At 44.0% G+C, this 13,020-nt stretch overlaps 1 protein-coding gene across 1 annotated transcript; it reads right to left on the bottom strand.

Moving 5' to 3' along the window:
• Positions 1-1,893: 1,893 nt before the first annotated feature.
• RAB14 (RAB14, member RAS oncogene family) lies at positions 1,894-10,396 on the bottom strand. Its single transcript, XM_010082932.1, has 7 exons — positions 10,342-10,396; positions 8,947-9,000; positions 7,336-7,513; positions 6,177-6,243; positions 5,221-5,308; positions 4,886-4,916; positions 1,894-4,010 (listed from the first exon to the last, which is right to left on the bottom strand). Exons 1-7 carry the CDS (start codon positions 10,391-10,393, stop codon positions 3,833-3,835), a joined length of 648 nt encoding a protein of 215 aa, XP_010081234.1. The 5' UTR covers positions 10,394-10,396; the 3' UTR covers positions 1,894-3,832.
• Between the last annotated feature and the right edge of the window lie 2,624 nt (positions 10,397-13,020).

Raw genomic sequence — 13,020 nt, forward strand, 5'->3', positions numbered from 1 at the left:
AGGTGGAACTCCTCTGACTCATGAGTGTCTCCATGGTTGAGGCTTGTGGGCTGTAGCTGGTGGAGCCCAGGGGCAGCTGTGGGTGTGGGGCTGTTCTCGGACTGCGTTGTCCCTTTCCTGTGAAAGCATTCTTGTGGCTGGTGGCCTGGCCCTTGGTGCTGGTTTGGCTCTGAGATGTGTATTTTCAAACATTGTGGGTGAGAGCTGCTTATGAAGTCTCGTATGCTGTACTGACCAGCTTAAATCTTAAGCTCCTGCCATCCCTGAGCTTTCAGTAACACTGTTCTGGTTTTAATAAAGCTGTAGCGCAGCATCCCCATTCCAGTTGCAGTTAGTTATAATACTAGGCTGGTCCTTAAATGATTTAAGTTAAAAATATTTTACTTCAAGAGCTGCCACACACTAGAAGAGCTTTAAGCACATCTGCAGCTGCTTCTTGGAAGCTGCCAGCCCGCAGGAGGGAAGCAGCCCCTGGGGCCAGGACTGTGCGCGCTGCCTGCACTGCGCAGCAGCTGGAACAGGCCCCACCGTGTGAGCTTCCCTCATGCCGGGGCAGCTCCGCTCACAGCAGCTCTCTTCCAGGCCAGGGCTGATCTGCACACACAGCTCCTGGGACCTGTGCCAAAGCCACCACCCTGGGAGCCTTCTACCTCGCTGCTCTGCATGCCTTGGCTGGAAAGGCGCTGGCCACCAGTACCACCAGGCCCTGCAGCCCGCTGGTGGTACTGCTCTGCACTGTGACGTTTTTGTACGATCGCATAACCGAGCTTTATGTATATAAGGTTTTTAAAAACTATTTTAAGTGTGGGTTTACATGTGTCCAAAGCAGCTCCTCCTATTTAAGTGTAAAAGTGTTTTGTCAGTTTCCACGTTAAAGAAAACTTGTGCCAGAGTTGTCCCTGTACCTGTCCTCAAAGGCAGGGATGTTTTAAATACTTATTTTTAATGAGTACTTCTCTAAAATAAACTTTTATCCATGGTCGGCTTGTTTTGTTGAGGGTTTTAAAGTTGCTCTTAAGTGTATCGCTGCTTCCAGGGTAGTGCTGTACCTGTCCTGGTGTAGGACAGGAGGATGTCACTGCAGACAGTGACACTTGTCTCTGAGGGGCACTGATGTAACTGTTAGGGACTCCATCCAGCTGCCCTCCGAGGCTGAAGGCTGAGCTGTGTCACTTTCCTAGAGTTAAGAGTGGAAAGTGACTTTGTACAGGCTTCAGAACAAGGCACCACCCAAACAGGACCCTGTTACCTAGCAGAGCAGTGTCACCTCCCTGGAGCTGAGGCCTGGCCCAGAGAACAACTCTTCCCCCTTCAAAGCACAGAATGACTTTCCCACAGCCTCTGCCCTTTCCCTGAGGACAGCCTTTGAACTCATTCTCCGTCTCACCCCTTCTCAGCCCCATTATTACTCCCAGGCCTTTTCTCCACAGCAAGTGGCACCTAGCAACTGTCACATGTCACGGGTAGTAAACAACCCTCCCCAGCTCCTGGGCTCAGCCTGGGCCTGTCACAGCTTCAGGAACATTTTGGGCTCTAGAAGACTGGAGCAGCCTGGGAGGTTTTTACCACTTCAGGTCCCTCTTAAAGGTTAAACAGCAGCAGTTAAAGCACAGATACCATCACTACAAGGAGTTCTTGCAGAATCTTGGGTAGCAGTGCTCCCCTTCCTCTTCCAACAGTTTAATGAGACACTCTTCTCAAGAACCAAAGGCCTCCCAGGAGGCCAGCAGCAGCACCTGCTCAGCAGCTTTGGCAAGCCAGCTGCTTCCACATGGACAAAAACTGGTCCCAGGCCTTAGGAGTGAGAACAGGAGCAGTCCCTGGAAAAGAGCTCCAGGGAATGAGCACCCAGTGAGGGGAGAGGGCCAGAGCAAGGACCACACACCACAGCAGTTTATCTAGATACAGGTACTTTATTTACAAATATTTAGATTAATAGCATTGTTACATCAAATGAGGAGTACAGCAGTCCAAACAGCTCCTTTCTGTGACAGAAACAAGACCTACTGTAACTGATTCTGGGAATACAGGGATTGCACCTCGACACGCTGTAGTCATGAGAACATTCACTTCATCCAACTTCACAGCAGCAGCAGCTTGTGGTCCCTGGGCACACCCTGCGTGGTGCAACCTCGGTTTAAGCAGGATGCATTAGCTGTAGATCTTGAACATACCCATCTACTTCAGAATATTACTTAAAAAAAGGACTAACCAGACAAAACAAAGGGACAGTGCACAAGTTATCCAAATCCTATTGTCTGCACATTCCAGTTTTGGCTTTTATTTAACATTGACTGTACAATACTCTGGTACCACTGTTTACTTACAAGTCTGAACATTGGATAGTTTTAGTGTCTAGGGAGGGATTTTAAGACTACTTTGTATTTTAAACACTGCAGTAAGACTGAAGTAGGACATTTGATCATGGTTAAGCACTCACCCCCTTCCACTCTTAAACCACATGTGATCTCTTCCAAAGTGAAGCCTTGTGTGAGACAGAGCAGCACTCTCTGCAGAACACCCGGGTCCTGTCTGACACCACAGCAACCCCCACACGTGCAGCCACCGCTTGACATCACCCCTTCATCTCCACAGTACAGGTTGTGCCGCCCCGTGAAGGATGTACTCAAAGGCTTGATGAGAAAGCCCAAGTCGTAAAAGAAACCCTCAACCAGGACTGTTAAAAATACAAGAGTAGTTAAAAATCCCTAGAGAGCACACGCCTTGTTCCGACTGTCCAGTTCAGCCTCTGACCATTCAGAAAGTTAAAGGTATAAAAGCGTAAGATGTGCAAGAGAACCAGCCTTGGTATACGATGCGAGGCAGGTGATGAAGCCCAAGAATGCAAAAAGCTTACAGAAGAGAGAAGCAGGTTAGCACACTGCTGATTGCACAGAACAGGATTAATAAAATGGCATCGATACACCACAGTGCAACGATGAAAGAGATTCCACTAGTGTTAGATTCTGCATCGGGATTAGAGCTCCCCCGGCACAATGTCCACTGGCAACACCAAGGAGCTAAGCCTAAGTTAGTGAACTGCGGTTACATCGATTTCTGTACTAGCGGGGCAGCGTGGTCACATACTGTACAAACTGATATTTTCTTATATACTGTTCTAATGCCAGTAATCATTTTCTTCATTAAAATCATATACACAGGATGTATTTAACTGTTAGCTCAGTTCCTTCAAATTTTATACATATTTACGTTCTGTTAACAAATGTAAAGGATAAAAGTGGCAAAAAAACCCGACGTAAAGCTATGAGCACAAGAATGAATGGATTGTTTCCCTGTGCAAGTTGCACGTTCCCGCGCCAGCCCGCCCCGACCCCCAGCACACACACCACAGGGAATTCTTTCAACAAAAGCACATGGTTACAGAGCCCCTCGCTACCATCGGAAGTCATTTCACAGCAAAAACTTATCCTTTACTATGGACAGCTCTAAACAGTTAGAGGTGGGGAAGAAAGGCCAAAGAACCATAAAATTAAACCGTACAAGACAAAGCCCTGCGAAAGTGTAAAATCATGAGTCCAGCATCAGTGCTCAGTTTAAATTATGTATCGGTGACACTATCACAAGGACAATCAAGGAAAAAAAAAAAAAAAAAACTTCTAGATTTACCATGCAGGAGAGGTTTTATTACTCTACTTGCCTTTGATAACCTGATTACATCTAAAGTTGTTTAGCAGTTTAGTACTGTGTTAAACTTGTCTCAGAGTTTTAATTAAACCCAATAAGATGTACAGAAGACAGGGAAGCAGTCAAAAGCACCGCCTCCAGCAGACAGAGGTGAAGGGTCAGAAATGGAGCCATGGAACAGAGGTCACTAGCAGCCACAGCCTTCTCTCTGGGGCTGGGGTTCGCTGGTTAGCCGCCCCCCCTGCGGAGCTGACGGTTTGTGCTGTACACCCGACTCTGCAGCATTCAGATCCAGGCTTCCATCTTGGATATTCTGGTAGATTTTCTTGGCAGCCTCCAAGAACGCATCCTCAACGTTCTCTCCGCTAGGAAGAGAGCAGCAGGAGTTATTCCGGTTACACCAGCAGAGCAATGCACAACACGGAGGCAGCTGGCTAGACACCCTCACTGGGACTTGACAGGTCACCAAGTAGAAGCAGTTGCTACCCTGTCCCCCTGCATGTCAGAGGAACTTAGAGTACTTAACGCAGACATACCACCAAGTCTGATAACCTGGCCTTGAGACAGCCTTTGACAGGGCAATTCACTCCCTGGCCTTTAAATCTGTCAGGCTAGCCAGGAATAAAACCTGCATGCCAAACACTGAGAAGCAAAAATAAGCTAAGGCATTGAGCCACGTGCACAGAGCAGACCTGAAAGAGGCTAAAAGTCAAGGGAGCTACTATTAATCAAGATGTTTTTGTTAAAAAGTTCCATTATGACAGGTGCCAGCTGGAACCACATTTACTCGTGTCACTGGAGATCTGATCCCTCGTGTTCTGACGGGCTCCCCAGCCAACCACCCGTGCGGTGCGGTGATGCCTCCCAGTGACCGGAGGGACTGGCTCCTCACTACAGAACTTGCTGACAGCTTGAAACATCCACGGGAAGGAACACCTAACTGGGAATGACTCCGACCCACATTCCACACTCAAACAATGTCTTAAAACCAAATCAGTTTGCTTGAATTCAACAGGTCTTTGCCTGAAATGCAGCGAGAGGTCTAACTTCCAAGTCGCCTTTAAGTTAAAGCTGACATGACTGCAACCGCTATACACACCTTACCCAACGGAACTCAAACAGACATCTTTCTTCAGGTGTAAAACCCTGCTACACCTGAACCTTATGGCTGTACTTAGTCATAGCCAACATACTCCTCTGAAACAGATGACATCTCAGTCATTAGAGAAAAGTAACTTACGTTTTTGCACTTGCTTCAAGGAACAATAAACCTGTTCAGAAACAGAGGGTTAACAGTCAGTGCATAATACAGTTCAAACAGCCCCAAGTCAGTCACATCCCAGCCTTCAGAGCACATGCAAGACACGGGATTTTACGAGTAAGTTAAGGCATCAGTACACAAGATGATTTCTAGAACTAAGCACAGGTGGAGTTAAGCCAGACTATCTGAGGCACGTTGTACATACAATTACATTACTATGGGCATGTAAGCTCGCAGCTAGCAACGCTGAGGATTCACTTTAACAATACTATCTTGAAGGAAATGATACAGCTCAAGAGAAAAAAAGCACACACCATTTTCTTCAGCAAATTGTTTGGCTTCTTCATATGTAACATCCCTCTGTGCTTCCAGATCTGCTTTATTTCCTATGAGGATTATCACCTAGTTCAGAAGAGAGAAAATTAGTCTGGGAAAAAGCTTATTAGCCTTTTCGCTGCTGTCCTCTTTATCAAAAAGAGGAAAAAACAGAAGGAAATATGCGGAAGAGTTTAACTGCAAAACCCATGCACCTCCAGAACGCTGCTCTCCCAGTGCCCCCTCGGTAACGTCAGGAACAGCATCTCCAGCTGTCTCTTTCAAATGCTTTAGGCTGCTCTTGTGAGATGAGGTCCTAAAAACCAGTACTACTCTTTATTCATGAGAAGCGTACTCTGAATCACTTCTTGTATTTGTTTAATCGTCTGCTAATCCAGACAGAATCTTTAAAAGTTTTCTTTCATCACAGCAGAGTCTTCCCACAAGCTTGGTGGTAAAGTATTTTAGAGGCATTCAGAAAAAGCCTGAAGGACAAGAGTGTTGTGGTATGGTCCGAGACACAGAGGAACCGTCTTTCCCCATCCCTCCAAATGACCTGGTCAGCGGTTCCAACCCCAGATGAGACAGCATTCCCCTCCTTACTACCACAGGGCAAGAAGCAGTAACAAAAGTTTAGGTTTGTTCAGAGTTAATTACCATTTTGTTTCCAACTGCTGAAAACGGGCCCCTGAAAGGTGAGCAGCACAACAAGACTTTTAGAAGAAACCACAGCTTTCCTGCACAGGAGCCTACGCTTTTCCTCCAGCTGCAGTAAGAGTCACTGGCACAGCACAAAACGGGGACATAAGGGTAACTCAGAGGCAAGCAGCTGAGGAAACACAGGCCCCTTATTTAAGAGAACGCTGCTACCACTGCAGATGCTTTGGCCTAGGCCTTGCACCTCTTGCTTAGAGAAAAGCCATCTTGCTTTCAAGCTAAATAAAGCCCAACTTACAGTATTTGGATTGGTGAGATTCCTTGCATCTGTCAACCAGCTGCTTAAGTGATTATACGTACTTCTTCTGCAAAGAACCAAGTGAGTACAGGTTTAGCTACAACATTTAAATACATAAGTGCCAATAGCATAGTCAGCATCCACTGAACACACCAACATCCCCATTCGTCTCCCCAGCCTCAAGAACAAAGCAGCAGCATCTTGTTTGGACTCCAAGATCTTACAGTTAACTTTAAACCCCCAGAGCAAGTCATGCACCAGAGCTGGAAAATTCTGCTATGAGGTAGTTTCACTGTCTTCACAAGGACACCACATCCATTGTTTTGTATAGCACACATTAAAGGATTTCCTGTCAAATACTCTTACATAACACCGGACAGTACCACAGCACCTTGGTAACAAACAGTGCGTAAGATTATTTATGTTTTACTCAAGATTTAAGCAGAGAGGAGATAGAGCAGAAAAACAGAGGTGCATAAAGAATATCAAGATCAGCCCCAGAGGAAGATGGGAGACATGCGAAAGCAAAAGTATCTCATGTTGCACATCTGATTAATTGTTCTTTTAGCAGCATCTTTGATTTTAATCTATAAAAGAAGACAGGATAGCTCCTATGCAGTCTCGTTTTGTTGGAGGACCAGCCCCTGAAGAAGCCCAGAAGGCGACCTTCTGCAATGCTCTCATCTGTACCGAGTCTGTCCGGCGTGCTTACACAGCCCGCTGCAACAAGGCAATATTCTGTCCTGCCTCTGCTCTCAGCCTGTTCCTGCCCGGTACACAGCAGTGCCCACTGCCTCCCAGGAAGAGAAAAATCCGTATACTCAACAGCAGATTTTAAGGGCAAAGCCAGTTCTTTAAACAACTTCACAGGGCAGACAAGGCCTGAAATGGTCAGATCCTCAGGTCTGTCAGCAGTGAAGTTTTCCAGGAAAAGCAGCTCACATCATTCCCAATGTTTCATTTTCAGCTCTTTAAATACTTAAAAGTATTTAGATAAATAATGTGGTAAGCATCACATAACAGAATACAAATCCATCCAGACAGAGTCCTTTAAGTCAAGGGGACAGACAAGACAGTACACTAAGGCTGCTGTACCCAAATAGCTCATCAAGCACACCCAGACCTACGATACCAGTTGGACCAGTCAACAGCACCTTACCTGGTAATGTCATAGACCATGAGAGCTCCTGCTGCTCCTCTGTAGTAGCTTCGTGTGACAGCCCTGAATCTCTCTTGTCCTGCTGTATCCCAAATCTGTAGTTTAATTTTTTGGCCACTAACTTCAATTATTCTTGTGCCAAATTCAACACCAATTGTGTGGGGACAGTCTGCCATAACTGTCATGAAAAACAAAAGCAAAGATCAAATCTTTCTAGTACAAGGTCTCCTTGCTACAAAGATATTACTATCACCAGTTTTCAGTTATCTTTACTAGATTTTCAGTCTCTAAGAAATCACTTTTACAGCTGCAGTACCCAAACTGTATCACTTAAGCAGAAACAAAATGAAGCACTTCCTGAACTGCTGTTAGTTTTAAGAACAGCTATAAAATTCCTTGACTTCTCTGACACACAACACTGATGCTGTTTGGCCATATATATATCAAAAGATATCAAGTCAGGTGATTTTCATTCTATCCTTGCAGAAGTGGTCAACTATTTTAATGCAGTAGGAAAAGATAACTTTTAGGGAATTACCAAGATACTGTTAAAAGTCTGTAACACAGCTTCAAAAACAAATTTCCAAGTTGTTTCGGACAGTGCAATAGCATGCCCAGCCACAGGAAAAAGCCAGTTTCGTAAGTAGCTATCAACACAGCCAATCAAAACCAAAAAGGCATCTTTCTAGTTACAATAAACTCATCTTTAAAGACTGATCAAGAAAATACAGAAAGGATGAGTACCCATTCAATCTACCTACAGTTAGTGACAGTCTTGAGTGGAGGTGTTTGGTACGTTACTTTTTTCGGTTGCATTGCTTCAGCTTAACGCTGACAGCTAAGAACAAGACAGCCTCAGCAAGAATTCGATAATACACAACGTGGCGTTTCAACAACTGGCTGATACGGGATTTTGATTAAAAGCAATAGTTAAGAAATCCTATTTCCAGCAGAACATAGAAATATTTTAAACTGTAGCTTGCACCCACTCTATCGCCACATCTCAAGCAGCACATGGAGAAAGCTAACTTTGTGCGAATAAATACCTACAGACTTATCTGCTGAGTGTGAGCTACATGGAAAGCTGTAAGAGCTAGCAGCCCCTGCAAACTCCAATGCAAAACAAAATTAAGATGAATTGAAGCTAATTCTTAATTAGTCATGATAGCATACATGGAAAAATGTGACAGCTGAGACAGATTGCAGTAAGCCTTAAACATCATCACACGAGGCAGGCCAAGTGTCATGAGTCACAGCAGCTACAGAGAATGACAGTGCTACTTAAGTCTTCAAACAAAGAGTCAAAGAAAAGTTAATCCTTTTTTCTTTTTGAAGTCCTGCAAAGCACTAAAACACTCCAACTGCTTGCGGAGTCTGGTCTTCCCACTCATCACACAAAGGACTGACTGAAGCAGCAGTTTTGCCATTACTACATCAACATTTTGTTTCTAGATCTGCAGGAGTCAAAACAAAAATCCCACCAAGTACAATACAAACCCATAGAGATTAAGACAGACACCACATCAAGCTCATGCATGATGGAAGCAAAAAGGCAAGAAAGAAGGATGAAGCACATCAGTTAGAATAAATATTGTGAATTGAAATACTCACACTTCTTTTCTGTAAATTGATGAAGCAAACAGGACTTTCCTACACCCATGTCCCCTGTTACAGAAAGAATAGTTAAGGCTGACGCCACATCATTGTTGCAACAAGCACATTTTCTTCATCCCACACAACTGGCACAGAGACAGGCAGTCACTCCCTTCTCAGGTCTAGTTGGCAATGTTCTGTTCCTGGCTACAGTCCTCAAATTTATCAACTTTTGCACTGTAGTTTTGGTAACAGGTACAGGGTTGCAAGCAAGGGTTGAACAGAAAATTCAAGAGAAGTTAATATGTATTTCTGATTTTACAGCTGTATTTCACAAGGTTATGAGAAACAGAAATGTAAAATACACCTTCTGAGTGTTGGCCCTGCTCCTGTCTTACCTGCAATTACTGATAAGGACATCAAAAATACTGACAACCAACCAGGGGAAAAAAAAAAAAAATAATCAAGAAATTCCTTCACTTCCACTGATGCACTCAGACAATGCCAAGATCTTTTAAGAAGCAACTTTCCCACAGGCTGAGGCTGTCACAGCAGCCTGACTTACAAGCCATGACAATAAGACTGCAGATCACTTACATCTACACAAGATCATTAAGAATTAAACAATTAACACCAAGATCAGTTCTTCCAGGATAGTAATAAATGCAATCAAGTCCCCAACTCTGAACAGACAAGGAAGCTGCAGATAAAAGCAACATTTAAACACGAAAAGAGAGCCTGACAGAGGTTCCTAAGCTAGTCTAAAGCAATGGATTCCAATTGGCACTCGTGTCTTCAGAGATTCTAAAACCTTTGAGACTAATGATGCAGAGGCAGTCAAAGTGCTACAGCAAACCTGAATCAACACAATATCTCAGTTGTGGTGATTCTCAATAAAGTTTTTTTCCCCATTTCCAATGGATTTAGCAAATTTTCTAAATATAAACTTGATTTAGGTACAAAAGGGACCACACGCCATGTTTTTAGAATGACTCTTTTTTTCTAGTGCTCTGCAGAGGGCTAAGCCTTGTGGCACTAACAGCGAAGATGCTGAGGAATACTGAAGGATGTATGTCAAGAATAAGTTATTTTTAATTATCTCAGCAATAAAGCAAACTCAACACAGGCACTGGTACTTGCACCACTCCCAGTTCACCTGCCTCCAACCACACAGCTCTAATTCTGCGGTGCGTAAAGGCATTTGCCTTTATATTGTCAGCTGCTAAACCTTTAGAGCAAGTGTGGTGATCCATGAAGGACCAAGGTTGGACAAGTAACTACTGAAAGAATCACTCCTAAAGGTAGCAAGTAGCATGCACCAGAAGCCAACAATAGTATAGCCACTGGGCCGGCAGGCAGGCTGCCACGCATATACACACTGACACGGACAGGTACGCGCCCAGGGATACTTACCAATAATGATGTACTTAAAGATGTAGGAATAGTTGTAAGGTGCAGTTGCCATTGTGGCACTAAAACAAAAAACAGAACACATCAGAACTGCTACTTGTTCACCAAACTCAACCCAATTCATCCAGTTTAGTTCATACAAGCAAACAAAATCCCCTTCCTCTTGCCCCAATTATCCTTAAATTCACAGTTCAAAGTTTGTGTACTTCCCCACGGTCACTGAATTAGTGCCAGAGACATTCAGCAGAACTCCCACATCATTTGCTCTGTACCCCTCTCAGTAAGGACTCTAAGTAGAAACATGCTCATTCAATTTTATCCAGAACAACTTAAAGCTGTTGAAAAGCTCCAGTAGCTTCTTGCTTTGTACAGTCACTGCGTGGACCAGCACTCACTCGCCAAATACCCAATATATGAACTGAAAATAAAATCTGACTCCAAAAGAAAAATCTGAAGAGATTTAGCAAAATCAGCAGTTTGGAATTATTACCTCACACTTTTGAGACTTGCAACAGGCACAAAGGAAACAGTGCAGCTTGCATCAAACAGCTAAGAATTACTTCATGCTATAGTAGCCTTCACTGGGGTCTGGACTGCTACATGCCCACGTCAGAAAGAAGGACAAGCCACAAATCAGTGTTCAGGAAGTTAGTTAACATCCCTGTAGCTTTGTCAGCACAGCAGCATTGCAGCAAGGCTTGGCAGTTTCTCCATAAGTGACAGTTAAAATTAGGTTGGGGTAAGTACTTCCAGTATTACAGAGTTTTCCTATTCTTTCCTAGATGTAGGAGGAATTAGAACTGGCTTCAGCTGTGTAAACCTGCAAGGAGTACTAGCTGACTTAACTACTGTCAGTTAACCAGGATGACAAGTCTATACAGCCCAGATACTGCCAGTTAACATAAAGGATGCAAAATGCCTGCTTTTGTCCCAGCTTTTAAGTTAAACTAGATATATAGCGCGATCAGTTAAGCAAGTGGAAAATTTCTACTAGGAATTCACCATTTCCTTTCCTGCTCCTGCACGGCAGATAGCCAGCCCTTAGAAAGACAGGGTACTTCTTATAAAGAACACTGCTTCAGCCTAGAAAGGTTTTCATTCAGTCATGTGTCATTCACATGACAAATGAAACCAGTACAGTAAAGAAATAAAAACACCAGAAAGCTTACAAGCCTGTAACTTTTTCAAAAGCAAAGTATTCTTCCCTCAACCACAGCTACTCCATAACAGCGGACCGCAGTCATAAGGAAGAAGGTGACTGACAACAAATCTCACTCCCAGTACACAGCCAAAAGCCACCGCTTCACACAGCAGAGGTTTAAAGCAAACGCTCTTATCTAGACCTTGGAGGGGGAACAGCTCTACCAGGCAGTTAAGGAGGGTTTACTGCGTGCCAGCCGCCGATCTGCACCTTGCCTTTCCTTTGTGCTTGACTCACAGTATGGAAACTCTCAAGTCCTGTCGCAAGTGTAGATGCTGTGCATCCTGCTATGCCCTATATATACACACTGTTCTATTAAACCAAGTGTTGTCCAACATAAAGACAACTTTAGTAATTCTTGTATTTGTTCGCAAGACAGAATTCCACCCATTTCAATCAAGAAAATTTTAAAGGAAACTCTTCTGCCACAGTAGAGGGAAATCTCATGCAGCCATCCCACACCACCTTTGTCCTCCTCAGCCTCTGGCAAATAACCGCTCAGTGGACAGACCACTTCTCACTGCTGGACTGGGTAAGAACTCGCATCCATGACTGAAAAACACACCACACTGCCCTTTACCAAGCCAGCCAGCAACTTTACTGCCTTATTTCTGGGAAGCGGAAGATTCCAGAGTTATAGTATCAGCTTCAATATATGCACTGATTATTTTCAACACCAGCAAATAAAGATAAGTAACTGCTCCATACAGAGTTCAAAATTAATGTGTCCTTGTGGAAACATCCAAATATTCTGAACGTGTTCACATACTATGTTCTTACTGCTACTGGGGCATGCTGGAGAAGAGGAACATTCAAACTCAGCATCGTCTGGTCCCATCTTGTTCTTACAGGATACTTGACTTGCCACTTGCTTTCCAAGTATATTCACAGCTCAATTCAGTTGGATAGTAGACAAGGTTAAACTGGAGGATTGTGAGGTATGTAAGTGGAAGTACAAAAAAAAGAACCTGAAAAGGCCAATTTATGTGCGAACGCTTCAGGAGGAGAGCATGGACTGTGCTATTTTCCACAGAAAGCAGGCGGGTGCTACAGCCACAACACAGAAAGAAAGGCAGAGACACGGAGCAGTACTATGCATCTGGCTTGAAAGATCCACGGTGCTCTCTGAGGATGGTAGAATCTAGTAACTTACACTGTTTAAAAAAAAAAAAAAAAAAATCAGCATATTGAACTCCCAGGTAGGGAACCACTCCTGTGGCTATGAAACCTGTCCTGCAGAAACCTGGGTGACCCCCTCTCTTCCTTCACAATCCTAGCTGGCCACTCAGAAATACTCAAAGAAGTTTCACGTTTCTGAGCACATGACTTTACAATATTCCTGTATACAACAAATGAGGGGAACACATACTACTATCCAAGCCTGTAAGCAGCATCACTGGAAGGTGAGGAAAGCTTTTTTTTTTTCTAAAATAATGGACTAACCAGGAACTCTGTGCAAGCTATATCAAACTGAATTTGAA

This window comes from Pterocles gutturalis, unplaced genomic scaffold (genome assembly GCF_000699245.1).
Source record: "Pterocles gutturalis isolate BGI_N339 unplaced genomic scaffold, ASM69924v1 scaffold10985, whole genome shotgun sequence".
In the NCBI taxonomy this organism is placed as follows: Eukaryota; Metazoa; Chordata; class Aves; order Pterocliformes; family Pteroclidae; genus Pterocles; species Pterocles gutturalis.